This window comes from Podarcis vaucheri, assembly GCF_965113315.1.
Source record: "Podarcis vaucheri genome assembly, chromosome: 4".
NCBI classification, from domain to species: domain Eukaryota; kingdom Metazoa; phylum Chordata; class Lepidosauria; order Squamata; family Lacertidae; genus Podarcis; species Podarcis vaucheri.
In genome coordinates this window covers 71,174,759-71,201,338 of record NC_138762.1, presented here as the reverse complement: position 1 = coordinate 71,201,338, position 26,580 = coordinate 71,174,759, and the positions used below count along the sequence as shown (strand labels likewise).

General features: G+C 41.4%; 1 protein-coding gene and 1 long non-coding RNA gene across 8 annotated transcripts in view; one reads left to right on the top strand and one right to left on the bottom strand.

The window, feature by feature from the left end:
• SHROOM2 (shroom family member 2) overlaps positions 1–26,580 on the top strand; it is a 108,716-nt gene that overhangs the window by 39,180 nt on the left and 42,956 nt on the right. For all 4 annotated transcript variants that reach the window (XM_082220004.1, XM_082220005.1, XM_082220007.1 and 1 more), the window contains exon 2: positions 12,286–12,437. In XM_082220004.1, coding sequence (XP_082076130.1) covers positions 12,286–12,437 — 152 coding nt within the window. The remainder of the gene's footprint in view (positions 1–12,285; positions 12,438–26,580) is intronic.
• Positions 10,292–25,436, bottom strand: LOC309530935. Of its 4 annotated transcripts, none has more exons than XR_014218969.1 (4): positions 25,307–25,436; positions 20,881–20,927; positions 13,135–13,256; positions 10,292–10,609 (listed from the first exon to the last, which is right to left on the bottom strand). It is a non-coding gene; the product is annotated as an uncharacterized lncRNA (long non-coding RNA). The 4 variants fall into 4 exon arrangements; XR_014218971.1 differs by lacking the exon at positions 25,307–25,436 and adding an exon at positions 24,223–24,388; XR_014218970.1 differs by lacking the exons at positions 10,292–10,609; positions 13,135–13,256 and adding an exon at positions 14,359–15,593.

Here is a 26,580-nt window from a genome sequence, read left to right as displayed (position 1 = left end):
AGCTCATGACAAAGCAGCAAAAATAAAAAAAGATCCCTGCAGTTGCCTGTATCAGATGTGAAAAAAGGTAGTGACTTCTTGGCAATTATACTTTCCATGTGTTGTAGATGCAGCAGTATGCACTATTTGTGATGGCTTGATGAGGCGGGGGGATGAAGTAGGAAGTAAGAGTATAGCTCTTCCAAACAGTGTCTAATAAGATAATAGTGTTTAAATCCCGTTAAAAACTGGTTGGGGAATCATTGCAAAATATTAGCACCTCCCTAATCCTTTCAAGTGAAATGATATACTTCCTTTCGTAATGTACAAATACCGATCCACTGCCATCTCCTATTCACTGCAATGCAAGAGGCCACCATTCTTTGTCTTTTTTTTTTACTTGAATTTTTGTAAACTGCTATGAAATCATTTGAGAAAACTCATCATATAAAGGCTCCAAGTAAATACATGAATAGCCTGTTGTTTGTCAGTAGTGGTTCCATATGTCATGGCCCGGGACTGCAGTCCCTCTCGCCCTTTGATGGAAAGTTCTAAAGACTCCCAGGATGATGAAGGTGGCGTTTCTGAATCCCCATCTAAGGCAGACAGAAAAATGACTGCCCCACTGAAGATTTTAATGTAGGAGCCCAAGGCCCCCACTTCCTTCTTGTAAGGAGATAACTCTGCCCTCATCTGAAGACTTTTAAAATCCTTGCCAGGACTACCTGCAGCCCAGGAGGACTCTCCACCATCACACCACATGCAAGGGTTGCAGATGGCCTCCTATCCCTGCAGAAATTAGCACTGACCTCATGGGCCAGACTTCACACACACACACCTCCACCTTCAGAGTTTAACACTGTTAGTTTACTCCAGACAAATGCTGGAGGAAACTAATTTTCCTGCTTTCAGTGAGTCTGGCCCAGTCTTGAATGCACCCCACATGAACTGTAATTGGTTCTGAACATTTGCTGCCTCACCTGTATCTTGTCACACCTGGCCGAAACACTCCTGCTGGCTTCAGCCCGGAAGGAAGAAAATGTAAACTTTTGCAATGTTTTTGCTGCATGCTTCCTAAACTTAAGTGACCCTTGACCATGCTTATGTGGCAATCTTCCATCTCTTTTCTTCAGATCTACTTAGGTCCGGCTTCAAAGAATAAGTGAGTGCTTCCAGATTTCTGCCTGCTTCTTTCTTTCTTTCTTTCTTTCTTTCTTTCTTTCTTTCTTTCTTATATTCCCGCTTCCTTCTTTTATTCTCTTTGAATGTTTCAGTACTTCCTATACCACACAGAGCAAGCCTCCAGAGTTTTAGTCTCGAAAATTTCATGACCAACATGAAATGTCAATGACTTGTCCTTGAGCGAGTGTTTGCCAAATTCACTCATCCGTGGTAAATCAGAAGTGTTTGGTTCGTTGATTCTTTGGCGGTCACCATCCAAATTGGGATATTTGTTATCCCTACTCTTTTCATCCCCGTCCCCCTGTCCCCCGTTATACCACATTAATTTCAATAGAACTTACTTTGAAGAAAGTGAATCAAGGATTTTTGGTAGCAACTTCTTTTACATTTACTAACTCTTCATTTTTTTCATTCGTCACATCTTCCCTCAAGGTGGTGCTTTAATTGTGAGGAAATCGCATTTTCTGAGTACTCACAAAATATTATTTGGACACATTTCAGTCTGGCTTTTGATTCTGTTTTAATACTGAGAGAGCTCTGGTTAGTGACCTATCTTGAGAGAGGAACAGGAGGCATGTGACGACCCTGTTGATCCTTTCAGAGGCTTTGGTGCCATCAGCCATGGTAACCTCCTGGAGCAGGTTGAGAGTTGTAGGCACCATGATGTGGTGTTTACAGTCAAACCTGCAGGGCTATTATTAGACAACAGCATTGGGGGACTCCTCCCTGGTCCCATGAGAGTTGTGCTGTGGATTCATGCAGATTTTATTCTGTCCACTAAGTTGTTTAGCATCTATATGAAGCTGTTGTGAGCAGTCATCAGGATTTTAGGTTTTGTGCCACCTTCATGGGGATTGAATTCATCTATACCAGTGATGGCCAAACATGGCCCTCCAGTTGTTTTGGGACTACAATTCCCATTTTCCCTGACCACTGGTCCTGTTAGCTAGGGATGATGGGAGTTGTAGTCCCAAAACAGCTGGAGGGCCAAGTTTGGCCATTACTGATCCATACCATCTGAACTAGATGAAACTGTGATTGTGCCCGAGCCTGGAGGTGGTAATGGAGTCAGATGAGGGCTAGTAAAATGATGCTGAATCACAGCTAGACAGAGACACAATCACCCCTTGAAAGACCAGGTTTGTAGCCTTGGGGGGGGGGGAGTACTCATGGATCTGGCATTGTCATTTGAGCCCTTGGTGGTGTCAGTTGCAAAGGATTCCTATTTCCAGGCTGTAGCTGATTGAGAGCGACAGCCATTCCTGTACTGCCATCGTGCTACATGCTCTAGCAAACTTCACACCTGGATTAGTGTAATGTGTTCTTTATGGGGCCACCCTTGAAGATGGTCCAGGAACTTCAGGTAGCACATAAGGCAGCTGCTAGAATGCTGATAGCAACATCTGTATGGAGTCATGTCTTCCGCATGACAGGTTCCCTATGTGTTACTTGGTCCAATTTAAGGTGTTAATTAGCATTGACATATTTTGTAAACCGCTTTGAGGGTTGTTGTTTTTTACAATCAAGAGGTGCACAGATTTTATGAAATCAATAATAAGACAGAAAGAAATATGGGCTTGAGACCAAGTACCGTGTTTTTCGCACCATAGGGCGCACCGGACCATAGGGCGCACCCAGTTTTTAGGGGGGGAATTCAAGAAAAAAAATCTTTTTCCCCCCCCGCAGCCCCAAAGAGCAGCGTACAGGCTGCACACAACCTCTCCCTGCCGGAGGGGTTGCGTGCAGCTATGGATCAAGCCAAGGCAGCGAGCGGGATGGATCCCGCTCGCTGTTTTGGCTTCCCCTAGCCCCGTGCAGCCTCTCCCTCCCGGGAGAGGCTGCGTGGGGCTAAAGAATCCATAGCCCCGTGCAGCCTCTCCTTGGCAGAGGGGTTGCGCGCAGCTATGGAGGAAGCCAAGACAGCGAGCGGGATGGATCCCGCTCGCTGTTTTGGCTTCCCCTTTAGCCCCGTGCAGCCTCTCCTTGGCGGAGGGGCTGCACAGGGCTTTCCTGGCTTTACTGGGAGGTGGGGGGATTCCCTCACCTCTCCCAAAAGCCCGCAGAAGCCGTGCAAACCCTTTAAAGAGATCGCGGCTTCTCCTGGCTTTCCTGGGAGGTGGGGGGATTCCCCCACCTCCCGCAAAACCGGCAGAAGCCGTGCGCCTTTTAAAAGGGCTGCACGGCTTCTCCTGGCTTTCCTGGGAGGCGGGGGGATTCCCCCACCTCCCGCAAAACCGGCAGAAGCCGCGCGCCTTTTAAAAGGGCTGCACGGCTTCTCCTGGCTTTCCTGGGAGGCGGGGGGATTCCCCCACCTCCCGCAAAACCGGCAGAAGCAGCGCGCCTTTTAAAAGGGCTGCACGGCTTCTCCTGGCTTTCCTGGGAGGCGGGGGGATTCCCCCACGTCCCGCAAAACCGGCAGAAGCCGCACGCCTTTTAAAAGGGCTGCACGGCTTCTCCTGGCTTTCCTGGGAGGCGGGGGGATTCCCCCACCTCCCGCAAAACTGGCAGAAGCCGCGCGCCTTTTAAAAGGGCTGCACGGCTTCTCCTGGCTTTCCTGGGAGGTGGGGGGATTCCCTCACCTCTCGTAAAAGCCCGCAGAAGCCGCGCAATCCCTTTAAAGAGATCGCGGCTTCTCCTGGCTTTTCTGGGAGGTGGGAGAAGGGACTGATGCCGCCAGTCAGTCCCTTCTCCCTCCTGTTGAAAAGCCTGCAAGAGCTCACGGAGCTTGTGTGCGGCTCTTGGGGGCTTTTCCCGCTTGCCTCCCCCCTGCATTCGTTCCATAGGACGCACACACATTTTCCCTTGCTTTTTAGGAGGGAAAAAGTGCGTCCTATGGTGCGAAAAATACGGTATATAATGAAGCTCCTCTCCCCATATCAGCCAACCCAGGCCTTGAGATTGCAATAGAAGGAAGGCCCTTTTCATTATACTGACAGTGGGGATTGCTTGATATGCGGTAACACAGGATAGCCTTTCTTTGTAGTCCCCCCCCCCCAATACATAATAGAATTTGCTCCCCATGAGGTGTGGGTGGCCACAACAGACTTGGACTTCTGATGCCAGGTTAAGACACAACTGTTTCTCCAGACTTTTAACAGAATTTAATCAGATTGTCCATGGCAGGGGTCAACAGACTTTTTCAGCAGGGGGCCGGTCCACTGTCCCTCAGACCTTGTGAGGGCCGGACTGTATTTTGAAAAAATAAATAAATGAACAAATTCCTATGCCCCACAAATAACCCAGAGATGCATTTTAAATAAAAGCACACACTCTACTCATGTAAAAACACCAGGCAGGCCCCACAAATAACCCAGAGATGCATTTTAAATAAAAGGACACATTCTACTCATGTAAAAACACGCTAATTCCCGGACCGTCCGCGGGCTGGATTTAGAAGGCAATTGGGCCGGATCCAGCCCCTGGGCCTTAGGTTGCCTACCCATGACCCATGGTTTGGGGGCTTTTATGAACGGCTGCTACATTATTGTTCTACTGTTTGTGAGGGGTTTTAAATATGTTGATTGGTTTGTGTTTATAATTTTAGCTGGCTTTTGTTGCTAGCTTCTTTAATGTTTGTAAACTCCCCTGGGATCTATGTTGATGAAGGGCAGTTTTATAATTGTATAAATATGGTGTACCATGTAGAAACGTGATACCTTCCCCAGACATTAACACTTACTGCTATTGCTGTTGTGGTTTCTGTGTGGAAATGTGGTTGCACAAGCATTCAGGACACTTAAAAGAGCCTGTAATGCATAATAAAAAGTGGCATGGCCAGTACCAATTGGGATTAAGTTCCTGCCGAGAAGTATTGCGCATTTGATGAAGTCCTGTGATGTATGCTACAGTGCTTCAGTTAATTGGGAGGTTGCTGCAACATGTTTGGTGTTGAAGTTACACAACAGAAAATATTTCTATAAATCCTTCATTTCTATACAGTCAAATATACAATTCCTCCTTTGGTTTCTCCAATCCCTTTATCTTGCTGTATTACCGTATTTTTTGCACCATAACACTCACTTTTTCCTCCTAAAAAGTAAGGGGGAATGTCTGTGCGTGTTATGGAGGGAATGCCTACGGGTGGCATGCCTACGGATTTTCCTCCTCTAAAAACTATGTGCGTGTTATGGTCGAGTGCGTGTTATAGAGCGAAAAATACGGTAAGTATGAGCCTGTTGTGATTGCTGTTGTTGTTGTTGTTGTTGTTGTTTGTGGCAGTCCTTTCTGAACCTATAGAATGGGGAGACCTCAATGGGTTACCAGGGTCCAGTCAATCACTCTCTGTAATTTACCTTACAGGATTGATGGGAGGTTTAAAGTGTGTGGAGTGCCCTTTGTGCTTTCTTAATGTCCTTAAAGGAAAGGGAGGGATAAAAACGTAATAATAGTATTACATACAATAAATGAAAACCAAATGACGCAGAACCTTTACATCTTTCCAGTGTAGATGCCGAGAGTTGCAGTGCAATAAACAATGCAGCTTGGTCATTGGTGATTTTTTTTGTACATAATCCACCTTTGTTGGCGAGGAAGGTCAGTCACTGAGATCGGACGGCCCTGTAGCTTCTTATGTAGAAGACTGGCAACCCTTCCTTTATCATATTGTTCTGTTCCTTTTTTGCTTTTTCTTCAAGTGACCATAGAAATACAGCTAAGCTAAGCAAACCAAAATCCTTTCACCTATTTGCAATACATTTTCCAAAATCACTGGTACAGTAAAAGGATATTTATCGTTTACTGTAAAGGAAATGGTTTCCCCGAAGGAGATCGGAAGGAACACAAATCTCTGTGGGTGAAACGCTGTGGATAAAATGCATGCTTGAACACACCACAGATGTTAACCACAATAATAAACCATTTTTGCCCCACTCTCTTCCAGATTAGAGCCTGGGAGAAAGAGATGGGAACTAAATTAAATATGAGCTTTATAAATGGTTTTCAGAAGGTACAGATTTTCTCAACCTGGGTGGCAAACTTGATATTTAAACAAATATTTTAATGTTTGTTGGAAGGGCGGTTCATGAGCATTCTTATAACATGGGAGTGTCAGAAAAATGAGACGGTTTGGATTCACAAGAGGCAGGCGTGACTTCTCAAAAGGGGTGACTTCTAAAGAGGGTTCAATCAAGCCGTAAGCTGTGTTCAAAAAATCTCTTACAGTAAAGGTTGCAAAGGGTAATACTCCAGATGTGGAAATGCAGCTTTTAAAGTAACTTCATGTGTATTCAGCTTGTTTTCCAACTCGGGGCTGCAGTAGCCAGATTCAGATATGAAGCGTAATTCATGAAATAAACTAACTAACAAATGAAAAGGATTGTACCCTTGATATTAGAGCATTCCAAGAAATAGCAATGGTTAATATTATTTTTGATCAGTATAAGTACGTCATGGAAATTTGGAAGTCACATTTCAGAACTGGAGCCTCTTCATAACTTTTCTTGCTACTTTTGCTTGCCTTACAACCACAAAGTTTGATACGTATTCTCTCAAATGTTTTGATGATAGATTCTGAAATTCTCTTGGTTTTGGTTTTAACCAGGGAAGTCAGTTTTTATCAAAATCATAAATTGTGTTAGTATCTAGTAAGTTGTAATAGAAAGGATGGCAAGACTCTCAGGTGCAAAACCGCATGCCCAGGAATGCTGTAGTCAAGGCCTCAGGTGGTAGAAGGCACTCATGCCACTACCAAGGTTGCACCATGGCAGTGGCTTCTTCTAGCAAGATTTTGCAGGAAGAAGCTGCTGCTGTGCAATTCCTGGTTAAATGAGCAGTATTAGAAACTCAGATCAATAAGCTAGGTGCCAAATGGCTCCTTAAACCAGGGTTACAGTTGCCAAAATGGAATGCCTAGTTGCTATTTTTGTGCCAGACCACTCAAAAACCATATTTTTCAATACAACTTTTTGATTCCTGAAATTAATTCTGATTGTGCAGATAAAATATAACGGAATTCTACAGGAGGTGTTGTTAGTGTGTGAAAACAGTCAAGATCCAAGGATCCCAAGGCATGCCACCTCCAGATGGTGGGGACATCAGGCGCCATCTCAGTGCCCAGGCATCTTCACATGGTTGCAAGTGGCTGATAGCCAGGTGCAAAATGCACCTAGCACCTGGCAAATTTCAAATGCTGCTTCTGGGGGAAGGGGGCAGCATGGCCTCAGGCAGTGAACAGACTCAGCCATGCCTGGCTGTGATGTTCCACCTTCTTTTTTAAAAAAGAGCTCTGTTCTCAAGGTTGTTTTGTAATGGATTAATTAGAAACTCTGGGGAATTGTTGAATTATATAGTGATATATGTAAAACAGAAAAAATTAGGAAACATGCACGCGTGCACACACACACGCACACACACTTGCCATATCTGAGATGTAGCTCCAAAACCATATGTGATCCCCACATATTCAGGTGTGATTCCTGGAATATGAGTAGTTAATAAGAGAATTGAAATACTAAATTCCTTCGTTGACCTTGTGCGCTAGAGATGTGCTTAGGGATGTTGTTCTTCCAACTGGCCATTAAGACCCAGATCTCTTTGTCTTATTTGCATGCTGTGTGTAAATAGAGTGAATGTTATTTGTGTGGCATGTCAGCTTTTTGCTCAAAGGGGGGGGGGAGGAGCCAAACTTTGCACAGGATATGCCTTGGAGTTCTTTGGAAAAAGGAGATAGGGATCTCAATGGAATTTTAAGAGTAGGGGACAAAGAGACATACTACAGTGGTGCCCCGCAAGACGAATGCCTCGCAAGACGGAAAACTCGGTAGACGAAAGAGTTTTCCGTTTTGGAGGTGCTTCGCAAAACGAATCTCCTATGGGCTTGCTTCGCAAGACGAAAATGTCTTGCGAGTTCCTGCGGGGTTTTTCCCCTCCCCCCCTTTTCTAAGCCGCTAAGCCGCTTATCAGCTGATCCGATAAGCCGCTAAAAGCCGCTAATAGTGCTAATCCGTCAATGGGCTTGCTTCGCAAGACGAAAAAACCGCTAGACGAAGAGAATCACAGAACGGATTCTTTTCGTCTTGCGAGGCACCACTGTAGTTATGTCTGAATAAAAATTAGTTTTCTCTTAACAGAAAAGCTAAATTCATAGGCAGACAGGTAAGTCAACATTGTGGAAAAATAAAAAAATAGGATCATTACCATTCATGCTAGTGGTACCATCATCATGAGAAGGGCAGCCATCATGATGGAACCCTGGGCTGCCTTGGGATGAAGGGTGGGGAATTAATTAATTTCCTGTATTTAATTGTTTTATGAATTGACCAGTAATAAGTAAATCCTCTTCAATACAAGCAAGGTTTCAAAATGACAAGGCTGCCTTAATTCCACTTGTGCCATTTGGTTTAAGAAGTGCATGAAGTGTAAGTTAAACATGCATTAAAGGTAAGTAAGCCATCCATGTAGGCAACACCTAAGCACACAATTCCAGATTCTAACAACATTTCTTTCTGTTTTAACATGAAAAACAAAAGTTCAGGCCAGATGTCCCCAATCTATTTTTGGCTGGTGGGAGATTTTTTCATTTTTCTTTTTTCATGAGGTCATGGCTGATAACAAAGAACGGCTGATAACTGAAACTATTTTTTCCTGTGTTGGGAGATTATTAAGAAGAAACAAAAAAAGGGCAAAATCTCCAAGGACAAGAACCTGATACAAAGTCATCATTCCACGTGAAACCAGATAGCATGCGATGCTGTGCTTCCCGCACTCAGCCTCTTGCTTGTTTATACAGGTGTCTGTGGAGGAATGTGGGCACTTCAGCTGAACCAATGGAAGCTGATAAGCTAATGGCCCTCTCTCTCCCTTTCTTGAGACTGAAGCATCTCTATCAACCTTCATCTGTTTAAATCTGCAGCTATCGTCCTCATCCCCCACCCCACCCCATGTGTGTTATCAACCCTGGAAAATAAGGTTTGTAACTATTCTTGGAATGCCCTGCATTACCACTTCTGGATTAAAACTGTTCTCCCTTTTATGGAGAGCTGTTTTTTTTTCTCTCCTTGACACTGCTTCACCCCCACCCCCACCCCACACCCCAAAAAGCGGAGAGGAATCAGCAATATACATCACACAACTGTTTATACTTAACTGACCTTATTTCATTAAATACACTTTCTGGGTACATTTTCAGATGTTTTTAATGAATAACTAAATTATTTTAGCAACTGAGCCCTTATTTAAACCAAAGGCTTTCAAAATACGTCTTTTTTTAAACTAGGTCATTGGAGGCTGTACGTAGAGTCGCATAGAGCAAGATAAAGAGTGTGAGTTGGAAGACACAATAGAAGTTGTCATGAGGTTGCCCTGCAGACCATTTTGTACCATTAAGCTGGCATTAATTTTTCCTCCTTAACAGATGGTCACTGTTCATATTTTTCAGACAGTTGTATTCCGCTTGTCCTAATGCGTCTCAGTAAATCCGTGACTGAGCAGGCATGTAACCCTGGGCCCTTCAACACCTAAGAGCAACTTTTTTTGTCTTTTATCAAACAAGAGAATCTGCTGGGAAGAAACAATAATATATGAACTTCCATTTTGTTTGGCTGCTCTGTGTGTGGTCCACCTAGAAGTACTGAGAAGGCATAATCAGTCTGCATATTGGCACTGCTGATCTTGAAATTTAACCCTCTTGTACTTTCAACTGAGCACTGAGGACAACCTATGAAAAGTTAATATTTAGTTCTAATGCAGTTTCTTTCAGAACAAATACTTGTAGGGGGGGGCTGTAGCATTATAGAAAAATGCTGATTAAAATTTACTTTAAAGGCTTACTCTTGTATGGATTTTCTTCTTCAGTAGGGGTAGACATATATGTGGAATTTGAAGCCAAAAAAAGGACATTGATAGCTATGTGTGTTGACTGCTTTCTTCCTCCAACATCCTTCCTGAACAGTTCAGTTTGGGACATGATAATTCAACACAGGGTGTTGTTCGGAAGGCTTTGGGCAGCAATCCTATGGAGATATACAGAAAGCATTACATATGCTTAGCTTGTAGAAGACTACAGGAAATATGTTGACAATTTTTGGCAGAGGAAAAAACCACATTTCTTAACCTTTCTCTTGTGGACAGGATGACTTTTTTATTTTTTATTTAAATACAGAATGGTTTAAACATTAGCTAGGCAAGCTCAGTTACTAGAGCATGAAACTCTTGATGTGAAGGTCATGGGTTCGAGTGAAATATTCCTGCATTGCAGGGGGTTTGACTAAATGACCCCCATGGCCCCTTCCAAATCTACACAAGTCAAAACAATTGTGTGAGGGAGGTGAAAATTCTGAATGTACAGCTAAATCAAAGGAGCAGGAACCGGTTTCTGTATGATAGACTTTTGTCTGACACTACTGCTTCACGTTTTCAAGCAAACCTGCTGAAACTCCACATTCTGTTGTAAATCAAAATGGGTTCCAGTTCTTTCTTTCCTGTTTTCCCTCTTTGCCATCACGTGTTCTCTCTGTGTGTATTTGGTAAATATGAAGAAATAGAAAAATATTTTCCCTTTCCTGAGACATTTATATTTTCCTTTAAAGCCCCCCCCCCAATAGTTGTGCAATAGTTTTCATGAAGGTGTTTGGCAACAGAGAAATCTTCTCTTTCCTTTTGGGCAAAGTGTACATTATAAACAGTAATCTGATATGGCAAAGGATATACATGCCTGGAGTAGAAAATAATCAGAAGGAATAGAAAAATGCAATGAGTTAAAACAGGTCAAGAAATAGTAGGTAATGGGTGAATATGTCCATTGCATTCCTTCCTTGCAATGAAGATTTCCTCAGAGATTTGATAACTTAAATGATTTCATTGTTAATTCAAGGAGACTGCATTTCTTCCCACAAAGTATGCATGCATTTGGACTTTCCAACATCCAGCCTAATCTTTTGTAAATCTTTTAAAATCAACATTTCTTTAAAAGCCATCAGCCTTTTTTTAATTTAAAATGCATTTTAGCCCTTAAAAAATAATTGTCGCCCCACTTCTCTTTATTTAGTAGCAGAGGGGGAAATGCTTTTGAGCCCAGGGAATGCTTATTTGTACCCTTGCGTTGGGCTTTGTACTTGAGCAGATGCCTGTAGGGTATGTGATATGTGGAATGTGTTGTGTCCCCACCCCCTGCTGAAAGAAAAATGCTTGGAGGGGGGTAACTGAACCCTCTGCAATCAGTATGCTGCCAACCTTAAAGGAAAAAACAAAACAAATAGCCTCTCCTGGGGAAACAATGAAGATTCCTTGCAGGCCTGATTCTTGTTAGAGAAACTCTTGTCTTAAAGACTGGGCGGTTTGATTCTTGACATAGAGAAAGCCTGTCTCTGCTGGTAATTGTTTTGCCCTTCCAGCTGCATTTGCGCTTTGCCATGGGTTGAGGCAAACAACTGTGTGTTATTTTGTGTGTGTTATGTTTGTGGGTTGAATTCCGAGCTCCTGGTCCTCTTTAAGACTTTGAAAGGACAAAACAATATGAAACTACTACTTCTCCTTTTTTTTCTTTCCACCTCTGGAGGATGTTTGCAGTTCCCATTTCCTCCAGTATTTTTCAGATGTGTTTTTCATTATTTGCACAGTACACCTGGTCACACCCTTGTACTTAAGGAATTCTTTATAAAGAAGTAATCTAGAACAGAAAATTTCAGTTTAGCAGTTTTGCACAAATTTCATCAATTTGTGTTCCAAGTGGCCTGAATTCCAAGCTCTCCTTTGGCCTTTAAAACCTGAAAGGTTTGTAAACAAGTTACCTTGAGGACTCCCTTTCTCCCATAAGAGCCTGCCTTATTGCTGTCCAACAAACAGTGCCTGCCTGACAACAGGGTCTTCACAGTGGTGGCACTTGAACTGCAAGTTCCTTCCAAAGGAGACTTCTTTGATTTCCTCACTATTAGAAGTTAGGCAGCATTTCAAAAAGTTGCTGCTTTGGGGTCAAATTGAATTTGTTGTTTTGTTCAATGCTTTGGCCGCCCCTTGTCATTTCCTTGGCTTTTATACCCAAGTTTTACTGCTTTATTCTGTTTTTAATTTCTTGGTTTGTGACGCTGTTAGCCCTGTTATCAGTCCCTATGGGGTAGAGAGGTGAAATATAAGCAATTTTAGAGCAAGCAGCTTCTCTCTTTTAACTTCAAACTTATTTTTATTTTTCAGATCGAAGAAGGCAGCAAAGCTGCAGCTGCCGACAAGCTGCTGGCAGGGGATGAAATTGTCAGCATCAATGACGTGGACCTCTCTGGGTTCAGGCAAGAAGCCATCTGCCTGGTGAAAGGTTCGCACAAGTCGCTAAAGCTCGTAGTGAAAAGGTAAGGTTTGTGGTTCATCATGACAGAGACTAAAGTTCGTTCTTGATATAATCAACTTGCTGACTGAGAACTAGACACAAGTCTCTCCTTTTCACTTTTCAGAATCTCATCTGAGTTAATTGGGTTTGGTTTCCTCCAAAAAATAACTTCACATGGTATATTATTGTGTGTTGTTGAATGGTTAATTCCCACTCAGTTTTAACTAGGACCGATGGTCTGGAGAAACTGAATGTTTTTCAGGTTTCTGTTAGCACTTCTTAGCCCAAGTAATCTATGAAAAAAAATGCTGCCTTGTGCATATTTTAAGTCACCTCCGTTCATGTTGAGGCACTCCCTTGGAAGCACTCACGAGGCATAGGATTCAGATTTGGGCATACCTCTGGTTTAAAAGAAGTGATATACAAGTAACCAAGCTGCACAAATCCTTTTCAGGCTTCTCAGAACTGCCTTGTTGTAGGGTGACATGGCAAGCCGTCAGCAAGGGCTAGTTTATTCTCAGTGTTCCCACAGGCTCACATAGTCACATGAAGAGATTCTGAGTAGCATGGAAAAAACACTTGCCAATTACTAAAGAAGGCTGTGGAGTATACAGAGCCCATCTAAGCAACAGACCTCAACCTTACAGCCTCTGGCTCACATTCTGTATTAGGTCCTATTTCACCATGCGCCTGCTCTTAAGCCTTCAGTCGATCCTTACCTTTGTCCCACGTGGCTTCACACTTTGTTCACTGTTGGCCATGCTGACTGGGGCTGATAGAATTCAACAATATCTTGAGCACGCTGTGTAAGCTGCCTCTGCTTAAGATACAATCTGTGGGGCTAAATTAAGAGGCTATTGAATAACTGCAAGGTGCTCTCCACTACTGGTGCTGGATCTCAATGAAAATACGATAAAGTTATACCTTGGATCCCGAACGCCTTGCGAGTCAAACGTTTTGGCTCCCGAACGCAAAAAACCCGGAAGTGAGTGTTCCGGTTTGCGAACATTCTTTGGAACCCGAATGTCCGACGCAGCTTACGCAGCTTCCAATTGACTGCAGGAGCCTTGGTTTCCGAATGGTTTGGAAGTCGAACGGACTTCCGGAACGGATTCCATTTGACTTCCAGGGTACCACTATATATGCATTTTCTTCAGAGAACTGTAATAACTATGCAACAACTATTTTTTTGCAAAACATTGTTGGATAAGAGAAGTTGGGAAAGGTCCCTGACAGGGTAGATTTGATTTAAATCACAATTTAAATCACGATTTAAATCACTAGTCAGTAAGACTTGATTTAATTCATTTTTTTACAGAAGGACTCATTCTTGCTGGTATAATCTTAATATTTACAACCAGATGAACGTTTCATTTTTGGAATAATAAATTTTCAGAGTCGTTTTTACAGTTATATCAAAAATTACTGATTTGTTTATACTATTAGAAATACATAGACAGATAATTGTGAAATTATTGTGAAGTTTAGTAAGTTAACTGTTTATATTTGGGCAGCTTTTCTGCTGTATGCACTTTATTAGAAGGAGAAAAATAATCATTTCCTTAATAACAATTTAGAATTTAACAATTTAACTAAAGCAATAACTTTATAGCATATGTATCCCTGTTTGTTAACTGACATGGTTAAACTTTTTTTTTTTAAAAAAACCAACAACTTAGACTGAGTTTTAGCACACATGAAAAACTTAAAACAAATCCTTATTGCCTGATAAATAGCCTTTGGGCTATAATGTAACCTAAATAGAAAACTATCTTTAGGAAGATTTTTCTTCCAAAAGCATTTTATTTTAAAAATCCAATTTAAATTTTAAAAAATCCAATTTAAATTTTTAAAAAATCTGATTTTTTAAAAATCATTGATTTTTATCCACCCTGGTCCCTGATACTGTATCCTGATGATAAGTATTTAATGCTAACAATTGTACAATATAAACGATACGGTGGCTGCATTTTCACTTAACACTAAACCAGGGATGAACAACCTTTTTCTGATTTGTAATGTGATTGAAAGTCATTCATTTCTGACATAACTGTGCCACACACACACACACAGCAGAAGCCTGCCCATTTGTTCTCAGGAAGTTGGGGAAATAACTTCTTTTCACCAAGCATCAAAACAAGAAAAAAAAGTTATAAGTAAAATAGAAAGTGGGAGAAAACACCTTTAAATCATGAAGAATAAGGAAGAAATGAAGGGGAAGAATTCTGGTGGGGTGGGGAAATGGAGAATCCTCATGAAGTTGCCCACCTATGCGCTAAAATATAATTTAGCATTATATGGAAGAGCACCCACAGACTGATGCAAAGCACTGGTCTTGTTCACATACCTGTCCTTTTCCAAGACTTCTGCCAAGTTTAATTTTGCTTTCAAATAATCTTAGTGTTAAGGTCATGATTGAATACAAACAATGATGCTGCACAAGCCAACTTCAAACCATGGGCTATGAAATTGGCTTGTTTTAGCTAACTGTAGTTTACTTCATCTGGGTTCATAGAAGCTCATCTACGTACTACCAAACCTCGGTTTAGTGTTACATGTGATCCGGGCAAAAGGGTCTTACAAGCTTTTGATATGTATAAGATATATGTACAATATACGGTAGTTATTTTTGTATTACCTGATATGTGTTGGCATTTGGCCCCGTTAGAGAATATATCAACTACAGTGGTACCTTGTTTCTTGAACGTAATCCGTTCCAGAAGTCTGTTCAACCTTTGAAATGTTCAAAGACCAAGGCACAGCTTCCGATTGGCACAGGCGCCCTGGAAACAACAGCCAACAACCACATTGGACATTCGGCTTCTGAAAAAGGTTTGAAAACTAGAACACTTACTTCCATGTTTTCGGTGTTTGGGAGCCGAAATGTTTGAGTACCAAGGCGTTCATGAACCAAGGTTCCACTGTATTTAGACGAATCCCCCCTTGAGCATCTTTGAAAGACTCACATCTTCATAACAGGACTTTAGTTTTCAAGCATCTTTAATTTCTCACTTCAGAAAATTGCACAACACGGAGGTGCAAACCAGGAACCTTTACATCACAGAAGTGACTACTTTTATGCTGCTTTGACTAGCTTAATGTTAAGATGGATATTGTTCTGGGTGCATATCAGTAATGCTTAATTGGTGTGCTATGCTCATTTATCCTCAGTCACCATCTGTAACAAAAAAATAATGGCAGAAATGAAAGAGGTCACTGAGATGCCTAGAGACGACCTGCTTATTTCTCATGTTTGCTCTGGGAGAAAATATTACAACAGTCGTTAATAATTCTTTAAAAATAGTTTTGGTGTGGATTGGCGCACAAAATAAAGAAAGCAGATGGCACTATAACCCAGATAATATGAATAGTTTCAGGGAGTTCTACCAAAAGTTATATAGCCCAGGAACCAATAAATTATATCAAAACCCCATCTGGAATATATTATAATTCATATCTACATGATCTTACATTGGCTTCTACTTTGGCTAGGGAGGAAAGAACGTTTAATACACAATCTATGTTCTAAGCAGTGGAGCAATCTTCATGATCTGTTTATTTGGAGCCCTTTAAATTTTCAGACATTCCACAACATAACTCATTGCTTAGCAAACTATCAGCTTTAAGGTAGCTACCCTTTAGGTTTCCAGACATTTCTCTCCTTTAGATATGCAGACGTTCATAACTTAGGAAAGTTAGTCATGTGTGGATATTCTACATAAATCTGCTTCTGGGCACTGAGTTAATGCTTCTCACTGGCAAAATATTCTAGCCCTATTCTCCATTTACTGTGGCAGTGAAGATGTCAAAATCCATGTGGGGAATATTAGAAAAGGGGTTTAAAAGAAAGCTCCCAGTATAATAATGTAGAATACTCTTGTGCTCAGGTCCTGCTTGAGTGTTTCCCACAGGCAACTGATTGGTCTGATCCTGCAGGCTCGTCTTCTGTACATATGAACCATGATAGTTGCTTCGCCAAACACATAATCACTTGCTGCTGCTATCATGGATGTGTGAACCCATTCTTAGTGCTGTACATTACAAGGGATGTTTAGGCACAGTGAAGTGATAAGTTCCCATACTCCTTGGTCTAAAATCTTTGCAGCCTAAATGTACTTTTCTCTGCTCAGTTTCTTGTTGAAACAACAAATGCTAGTCACATGCAGTATATTTATCTCATAAGGTCACAGTGTTCGGTCTCTGTCCAGTTGTATCTCACTGAAAATGGTCTGCCCCATTAACTTGTAATGGAATGCTAGTCTTTTCCTAGTAGTTGGCTGTTCTTTGACCATGTCTCTGGGTGTCAAGCCACAGCTGGATGCTTTCTACCCCTTTGCAACACTCTTCATTTACTTAACCGTCGTCCACAACTTGGAGTAACCCGAGAAATTAACTCGAACCTTCTGGAAAAGGAGCTAGAATTCAGTTTGTAAGGAGTTACATGTGTGTTTAGCGACTTGCAAGAGCTGAAGCAGCTGAAGTTTTGTTCATCATATTTTCCCTATGCCCATCTCTCCTCCCTTCTCCCTGTTCTTTTCTTCTCTTTCTGTCAGCAACCTGGTTCACACTTCATAAGCCATAGTCTGAAACAAACTTATGCCGTACTGTGAACAAGCTGTGTGCTATTGCATGTTGTTCAAATCATGCCTGCCCCACTCTGTCCGTTCCTAAGCTGGAAAGGAAGAACCCCTGGAACCAGCATTTGTGGTTTGTTACTCTCCTAACAAACTGACATGCTCCTTCTTCATGATAGGCCATTTCAGACTGTGGTTTCAGACTGTGACATGTGAACAGGACAAATATGTAGACAATTAAGAATCAGGTTAAAAAAACAACACCCAAGCAGAAAAAGCACTTGAGGAACTACATTTTTCAATTCTTCCCTTTATGAAAAAATACTTGTGGGCAAAGCTAGACTAAAGTTCCCGGTGCCTTAATTTCCGGTTTTCCCTGTCTCTGTCACTGGGTCATTGACTCACACGCTCTCTTACCTTCATTTGGAAGATGAGTAAGGGTGGGGAAGGGATTGCACCATAGGTTGTTAAAAAAATAAATAAATGAGTGTTGTCTGCAAGGTACTATTTCAGCAAACCCTGTTCAGTATTTCCTTCCTTCCTGTATTTTCTTCAGGGATAAGCATCTTGCTTCTGCACTGATTGTCAAATAGTATTTTTGTCACTTTCCTTTGAATCAAGCTCAGCAAAGGTTATTTGGGGAGATGCTAGAACTGTCCTGTGTTGATTTTATTTCTAGAATGGATGTGCTTCCTTCTATGATGGGCAAAGGCATATGGAGAAATAAGTAGATGGCCCTGTGTGTGTTTTTAGCAGGAAGAACTATTCTTATTCTTTCTTTAACCAAAGAAAACTTGCCATCAAAGCCAAAAACCCTACATACTTTAAAAAAACCCAAATAATTGTACTACCTTATATTTAGCTGTTTTAACTCATTGAAGTATGAATTTGGTGTTGTGCATGCTACCTGTGGCAATTCAGTTATTTGGTCATGATGGCATCTGACAGATCTGCAGTTGTAGATCATGCGCTCTCACTTCCAATCCTAGATGTGTGGTCATCTCCTCACCATCAACCATGGTTTGTTCCAGCAGAAATGTCACACTGCACCATGGTTAAAGCAAACTATGGAAATCCAGGGTTATGTGACATGCTCTCAGTTCCCTTAACCATGGTTAGGATATCAGAAATGTTCAGAGGCAGGCCTGAATCCCATTCTGAATTGAAGGGTGGAAAGATTTTCAGATGGCAGTACAGGCCAAATAGGTCTGAAGGGTGCCACATATTTGGGCCACTTTCCCCCCTTCATGCTGCTGGTTCTGGCTTTGTGAACACCCAGTATAAGGCCAAGTCCCCAAGTATGCTGAGGATTACAGGTGGGGAGAGTGCTGTTGCAACCATGGTCCTGCTTAGGGACTCCCCAAAGGTTGGCCAATGTGAGAGTGAGATGCTAGTTGGACCTTTGGTCTGATCTAGCAGGACTCTTGTTTTGCTATTACAGTACTAGTGCTTGAAGAAGAAAGGGAAGCAAAACCAGCTATCTAGAGTGCCATCTACTGGCATGATTTTTGCCAGGTATACTTTGGCTAGACTAGAACCACTGGAGGTAAATTTTTAAAAACCCAGCACACCTTAAATCATACTATGTTGCTTAATGTACGGAGTTAGTATGCTTTTTGTCCAACAGAATAAATTGAGCAGGATTTTTTTAAAAAAAAAACACACATGATATTACAAATGGAAAGATGGGAGAAAAATTAAAAAGAAACTTGAAAGTTGAAACCCTATTCCCACTTAACTTGTAAGCCCCATTGAATTCAGTGGGGCATACCTTTAAGGCAGCATGTAGGGGATTGCAATGTAAGGTTTCCGCCTGCATAACAAATTTTAATAATGCCAGAATCCACAGTTGAGCAATGCCTTTATTAGGACCAAGTGGAATCTCACAAGATATTGGCAAGCTTTTGAATTCTTTAAAACTCTTTAGTAGATAGGTAGCCGTGTTGGTCTGCCATAGTCAAAATAAAAAAAATTCCTTCCAGTAGCACCTTAAAGACCAACTAAGTTAGTTCTTGGTATGAGCTTTCGTGTGCATGCACACTTCTTCAAATACACTGTGTATATACACAGATATACAGTGTATCTGAAGAAGTGTGCATGCACACGAAAGCTCATACCAAGAACTAACTTAGTTGGTCTTTAAGGTGCTACTGGAAGGAATTTTTTTTATTAAAACTCTTTATCAGGAAAGATGTTAAACAAAGGAAGGTTGCCACTATTTGTGTGACATTTCGGTTGGTACTAATGAAACTGCTGCCCAACTGTGGAAACCAGGCGAAAATGTTTCTCTTCAATCAGCTGTTTGGCTGATTAACATTCTGTGGCCTTTAAAATGTGGGGAGAGGAGGGTTACAGGGAAGAAGGCAGAGGGCCTTCTCGGTAGTGGCGCCCTCCCTGTAGAACGCCCTCCCACCAGATGTCAAAGAGAACAACAACTACCAGACTTTTAGAAGACATCTGAAGGCAGCCCTGTTTAGGGAAGCTTTTAATGTTTGATGTATCACAGTTTTTTAATATTCTTTTGGAAGCCGCCCAGAGTGGCTGGGGAAGCCCAGCCAGATGGGCGGGGTATAAATAAATTATTATTATTATTATTATTATTATTATTATTATTATTATTATTGTTATTATTATTAGTTTGTTTGCTTTTGTTTCTGTTTTATTATGTACTTTGTGCTTTCATTTTATATTTTTTATGTTGTGAACTGCCCTGTGATCTTCAGATGAAGGACGATATACAAATTAATTAAATAAACAAACAAACAAAATTAAGCCATAGTCTGGTTTAACATGTTGAGTTAAATGGGTTTATCTGTTACAGGAGTTGATGCTAGTGATTGCATGCCAATTTGTGGTAATTAGTTGCATTGATGATTTCACCTTGGTTGGGTAGCATTATAGGAAATGTTTTCCTGTGTTCCACCATATTGTTGATAACTATTGTGGTGCTTTGTTGTGTATGAACTGCTTAATATTTGTTCTGAATCTCTAATGTTACAAGTCATTGAAATACGTGCACACAGACATTAACAGAGTGGGATATCTGATGTCTAGAACACAAGGTCTCCTGTTTGCAGGCTGCAATTCCCAGATGTTGTGTTCTTTAAAGCCTATTGATGTGTTTTCATTCAGGCACTTTGGGGAGACATGCTGACTTTGAGTTAAATATGATTCCATGATTCTACGTGCCTACGTGTTTTAAATGAAAGTGTCATGTGCCGCTGAACTTCCTTTCTGTTTTTCATTTGGATGCTAATGGAATGGTTGTGCATTTGAAAAAAAAACCAAATAGTGTAAACAGTGGAGGCCAGTGCTTCATTTATTGGTTGAGCCCATCTGTGTATTTGAATAATACATGGAGACAACAGTATTGATTTCTGCTTTTATGTTTGCTGGAACCATGCATGTTAATTTGATGTCTTGATAAAATTGTAGGAAATACCGTTAATCTAAAAAGCATGGAAGCCTTGTCTTTTCTTTTGGAGTCTTTCAGAGTGTGTACTCTGTTTTGTGCTTGTTGTAGTAGTAAAAGAAGATCAAAGATAAGCCAGCATCGTCTGGGTAATTGTAAGCTGCATTAATCAACCAAGTGGCTAATTTGATGCGTATGTTTGGGTGTAGGGGATCCTCATTCAGCGCTGGTTAAATTACATGAATGGCCTTCAGAGTCATTGCAGCTCTGAGCTATTAGTTTCTGTAGGTCACACTATTTTGTATTGCATACAAATGCATATCAGTTCTTTTATGTTACATAAACTCACCAGATTCAACTCTCTTGTAAAGCCCTAATACTTGCACTTGCCACTGTTCAGTGATATACATTTACAAATAACTATTTTGGTACCACATTGTGGCTATTTCAGGGATTGATACTTATATAGAAATACTTACTGTCAAAATAAAAACAAGACTGCTGATACGTTTTTATCTTCAGTGACCTGGAAAGTAAATAGCAAAATTTTGCTACTGTTAGCAAAAAAAGGTTTTGCCAGTTCAAAAGATAGCAATGATCATTTACAGACCCTCCAAGGGTCCCTACTTTCCAGTGACAGCCTCAGATTTGAAGATGTCCTGGTTTCTGATTTCATCCCAGAATGCCCCACTTTGCCTTAGGATGTCCCTATTTTCATTGGAGAAATGTTGAAGGGTATAGAGTTATGTTTGTTAAAAATAGTACCAGCTTCACTACAAGCTTCACAACCATAAGTAAAACTATTACTAATTTCATTGTCTGGTAAGCAACTTGTTTAAATTTTATTGTGAAAGTTTGCTTCTAAGTGTTCATGATTGGGGGTGAAGATGCGGTGAAACCGACACATGCAGAAGGCTTACAACCTTAAAGGATACAATTATCGCATGTCAAACTATGCAAGACACCGTACACTACATTGAACAGCTTTTAAAAAGGAAGTGGGCATGGGTCCCCCAATGTGGATGAGGACCATGGCATGAAGACAGAGGGGTTTTAAAACTTTAACCATATTATGCAGCCCGTATTAAAGCCCCTGCAACTGCTATTTGCTGTGAGAGAAAAGTTCTCATTTTACACCGGTATGATTATTTCACCTATACTCTTTGTACGGTGAAAGAAATAGTGGTAAGAAGTGGTGATGCTTTCTCTTGGCAAACACGTACACACAAATTGAAAGCCCAATTTGAGCTGCTCATTTTATTATAACTAGGAAGTGCATCATAGTGGAAAGCACATTTCTTTGATTACCCTTATATTAACTGTGGCTTAGTCATGTTTCTCAAGAGGAAGTTAGAGGGAAGGTCAAGGTTAGCAAATGTGAGATCATACTAATTCCAGCCTTTCCATGATTGTTTTTATTTTATACAGGTTTTCAGGGTGTGCAGAAGTACCAGATATATGCTAAGTCAGAAGAATGTAGCTGAACTGGCCAGGGTTGATGCTCTGCAGCCTCTTTGTTATGGGAGATGGTGCCTCATGGGAGGGGAAACCCTGATAGGCAACCTACAAATACAGATAAATAATAAATCTTCTCTGGCAGCCCATTGCTTCTTGTGTAAGGAGCAAGTCATAACTCGGTCAGGGTGACACAGGATTTCAGGAGCTATAAGAAAGGACATGGTTGTTGTATTTTCTTCCTCCTACACACAATATTCAAATAGAATGCAGTGTGTAATTTATATAATTGTTCATTGGTTATTTTCTTTAGGAATGGTAGACTTTGGAGGATCATTGTCAAGTATATTCAGCTCATATGATACCAACATACAAGTCAAGCTCACCGTGTTTATAGAGGTCTTTAAGGAAAGGGATGGGGAGACAGTGGGCCTGATATTTTGGTGAAAGTTTCTGCCTAGAAATTGAAAGTGCTCTCTGCTGTTTTCTGTTGATTGCAGGTTGTTGGTGACATGGTTATAGGATTTGGTGACAGCCAGTGTGTGGCAGTGTCTAGACTCGCATCAAGGTCAAAATCCTGCTTAGGCATGAAGTTCACTAGTGGATTTTGGACCTTAGTCTAACCTATCACACAGGTTATGAGGAGGGTAAAACTGGAGTGGAGCAGAGAACCATGTATAACTTTCCTTTGTCAGGAGGAAAAGCACAGTGGTACCTCGGGTTAAGTACTTAATTCGTTCCGGAGGTCCGTTCTTAACCTGAAACTGTTCTTAACCTGAAGCACCACTTTAGCTAATGGGGCCTCCTGCTGCCGCCACGCCGCCAGGGCACGATTTCTGTTCTCATCCTGAAGCAAAGTTCTTAACCTGAAGCACTATTTCTGGGTTAGCTATTTCTGGAGTCTGTAACCTGAAGTGTATGTAACCTGAGGTACAACTGTAATATTCACAGGTTTGCCACTGAGAAGATTCCCTTTCTTCGAGAAGGGATGCCCAAGTAGCAGTGATGAGTGACATAACTTCTAAGCATATTTCCATAAAACTGTATGGGTTTCCATTTCCCCCCTCCCTTTCTGTTCCTGTGCAGTGAGTAAATATTGACCATTTGGTAAGATATCAAGGCGGCTATCAGTGTACAACTGTCACATAACTCTAACCCTCACATATGGGGAGCGGGTGGCGCCGTGGTCTAAACCACTGAGCCTCTTAGCCTCGCCGATCGGAAGATTGGCGGTTTGAATCCCTGCAACAGGGTGAGCTCCCAGCTTCAGCCAACCTAGCAGTTCGAAAGCACACCAGTGCAAGTAGATAAATAGGTACGACTGTGGCAGGAAGGTAAATGGTGTTTCCGTGCGCTCTGGCTTCCGCCACGGTGTCCAGTTGCACCAGAAGCAACTTAGTTATGCTGGCCATATTACCCAGAAAGCTGTCTGTGGACAAACGCCGGCTCCCTTGGCCTGAAAGCAAGATGAGGGCCGAACCCCATAGTCATTTTTGACTGGATTTAACTGTCCAGGGGTCCTTTATCTTTATCTCTCACATTCATGTGGCCTAAACCTCTGCTTGGGGAATCACGTGAGGTGATCTGAATTAAACTCAGACAGTACAGTACTGAGGTGATGAGGCATGGGAGGCCTTGAGAGAAGATAGGACAACCACTATGTTCCCTGGCTTAAAAACTTTTTTTAAAAAAGGAATTTGGTAGAGGGTTGCTTTTGGTTTTGTAAGGCATTCAAAGCCAACAGTCACAAACAAAACAGGTGGTTTGGAAGGCTGTTGAACTGAAAGGGGGGGGGGGGTTAAGTAGAAACAATGGATTTTCCAATCCTGGGACTTTGTGCTGGTGAAGTATGTGGAGAATTTCAGCCAGTTCTTGTAAAGGAGGTTTTTCCTGGAAGTCAGTGGCACTACTTGTGCAAAGTGTTTCAAAGAAGGTGTGGCAAGAGCTGAAATAGATAAAATATGTAGTAATAAAGATCTGGACTCCCCCCCCCCCCGCTCCCCTTGCTCATAATTTATAGTGAGGAAATTTTGTGATTGGAAGGGAACGAGAATATTATACTCCTATTTTGAGACTAATGTTTTCACATTTTTAAGATTCATATTTGTCTTGATTCGTTTGTTTGTTTTTTAAATAGTGTGCCAAAAATCTAGAGAGTTTGGTTGTCTGCACATGTCTTTCTTTCACATTTTCCCATGTTTTATAGTTCAGGGTTAAAATTGTTCCTCCCTGCTTGGTGTACCTCACTTTAAAATGGCCAAATGATGTGTTCCAGACTTAAAGTAAAAAGCCTTCTTAACGTCACTTCTTAAAATGCTTTTCAATTTATTACATATGTTATTTTCTGAAGTCTTGCAAAACCCTACCTCAGAAAACTCAGTCCTTTGCTTCACATGCCCTCTAGTGGAAATTGTGTTCCCTGACTCAACTGATTTTAAGTACAGCTGACAATAAATTGCATGCTGTACTAGATAAAAGAAATAAAATCGGGTTCAACCGTGTATTCACTGTGGCCTAAAAGCTGTATAGGGTTTCATGGCGGCCTTAAAAAGAGAGAGAGAGAGGGAGGGGGGGAAAACTAAGGACAGTGGTTGGCTGAACGGTGATCCAGACATTTATTCAGTTCTGTTGTTGCTGTGCCTATATAGCTCCTAAGTAATGTATCAGGAAAAATACATAAACTAACTGTGAATAGTAAAATTCCTTCCTGTAGCACCTTAAAGACCAACTAAGTTAGTTCTTGGTATAAGCTTTCGTGTGCATGCACACTTCTTCAGATACACTGAAACAGAAGTTGCCAGATCCTTCTATATATTGAGAAGGTGGGGAGGGGTATTACTCAGAAGGGTGGTGGGAATCGGAGATTGGCAGATAGCTGGGATGTGCTCCTTGCATATTATCCATACAAATTACATACAGGCCCAGAGTTCTCAGCAGAACTGCTCATTTGTACAAATAATTATAATTTTATTATTTATACTCCGCCCATCTGGCGCGGTAGCCCCAACCACTCTGGGCAGCTTCCAACGCATATGAAAACATTATAAAGGATCAAACATAAAAAAATTTCCTGATACAGGGCCACCTTCAGATTTCTTCTAAAAGTTGTGTACAATTGTACCTCGGGTTAAGTACTTAATTCATTCTGGAGGTCCATTCATAACTTGAAGCACCACTTTAGCTAATGGGTCCTCCTGCTGCCGCCGTGCCGCCAGAGCACGATTTCTGTTCTCATCCTGAAGCAAAGTTCTTAATCTGAAGCACTATTTCTGGGTTAGCGGAGTCTGTAACCTGAAGTGTATGTAAACTGAAGCGTATGTAACCTGAGGTACCACTGTAGTTCTTTATCTCCTTGACTTCTGATGGGAGGGAATGTACACAACCCATCTCCATGCAAACAGGGAAATCCCACTTCTGCATAAGATAGGGCAAATGGCTTAGAAACCTTACCTCCATTTGATGAGTTTTCCACATAGGACATTATTCTCCCTCCCCAAGGACTGGAGTCAATCTAACTCTTGACTCAGTCCATTGTTACCATCCCAGTTTAGCCGAGTGTAGGCACTGAACTGAGTTAGCACAGTCCCTGTTAAAGGAGTATGCTCTATAAAAATGAATGTAAGATTCTGCTGGTAGGCCTAGTAGAGGAAGAAATATACATTCACGTGCAAAAGAGTATAAGAGTCTGCGAACAAAGAGGCTTGGGTTTTGTTTTTTTAGCTGTCTAACCTTTAACGGGCCTTCTAGAACACATCAGAATTGTTTGTGATCACCCAGAGATGTCACGTTGCAATTATGAACCAAACAACTAAGCTAGCAGCTGTTGCTGAACAATCAGTCCAAGGAATCCAGATTTCCCATCTGGCATTGTAAATTATTTTGTCTAGGTCAGTGGTCCCAGAGTAAAGGAGCGAGGCAGGAAAGACGCATGTAGTATTTCTAATATTAGTTTCTCTGGTTTTTCAGAACACATGAGCTCAGTTGAGCCTGATGCTTCACAGGTATCTGTTCCCGGCTTTTGTGTTGAAGAACGGTTTTACGGGAAAACCCGGTTTTCCCAGGCCTGAATCTAGTAGCCAGGGATTGCTCAGCAAAATTGTGTGCATGACTAATCAGAATCATTGCTGCCCCTTATTTTAATACTGTAATAAGGCTTCTTTGTGATTCTAATTATATCCGCTAAGCTCAATTGCAGGCGGCACACAGATTAAGCAAGAAGGGGACAGGTTCAATTTAGAAGCCTCTGGGGATTTGGTTTTCTTAAATAACAGTTCAGCCTCTTTCTGCTGACATGCAAAATGAGAATTTTGTATTCCGGTAACCATTATTGTTGAAGATGTAAGTTTGTAAAAAAAATAATTTATTTTTTTTAAGCCCTTCTTATTTCTGAGTGTATTTTTGCATAATCGAGCATCAGATCTATAAACACCTCTTCTCCCCCCCCTCCAGAGTTAGGTCTTTTGGACTGTTCCATTGACAAGGTAGTCCGAAAGTCAGCAACGCCCGATTAGCACAGATGTTCATGGGAGCTCTGAGTAAATCTTTAGTCAAAGGATTCAATATTTGAAAATGCACTGAGGAAAGTACTTTATAACATGGCATATATTTTTATCTAGGAAATCTTAGATGGGCTGTCTCGGGTTCTGATAGAGGGTATGTTCCTATGCTTGTGATACAGTCACATGAGAAAGACTGAGAGTTAAGGAAGTAAGTATAAATACTTT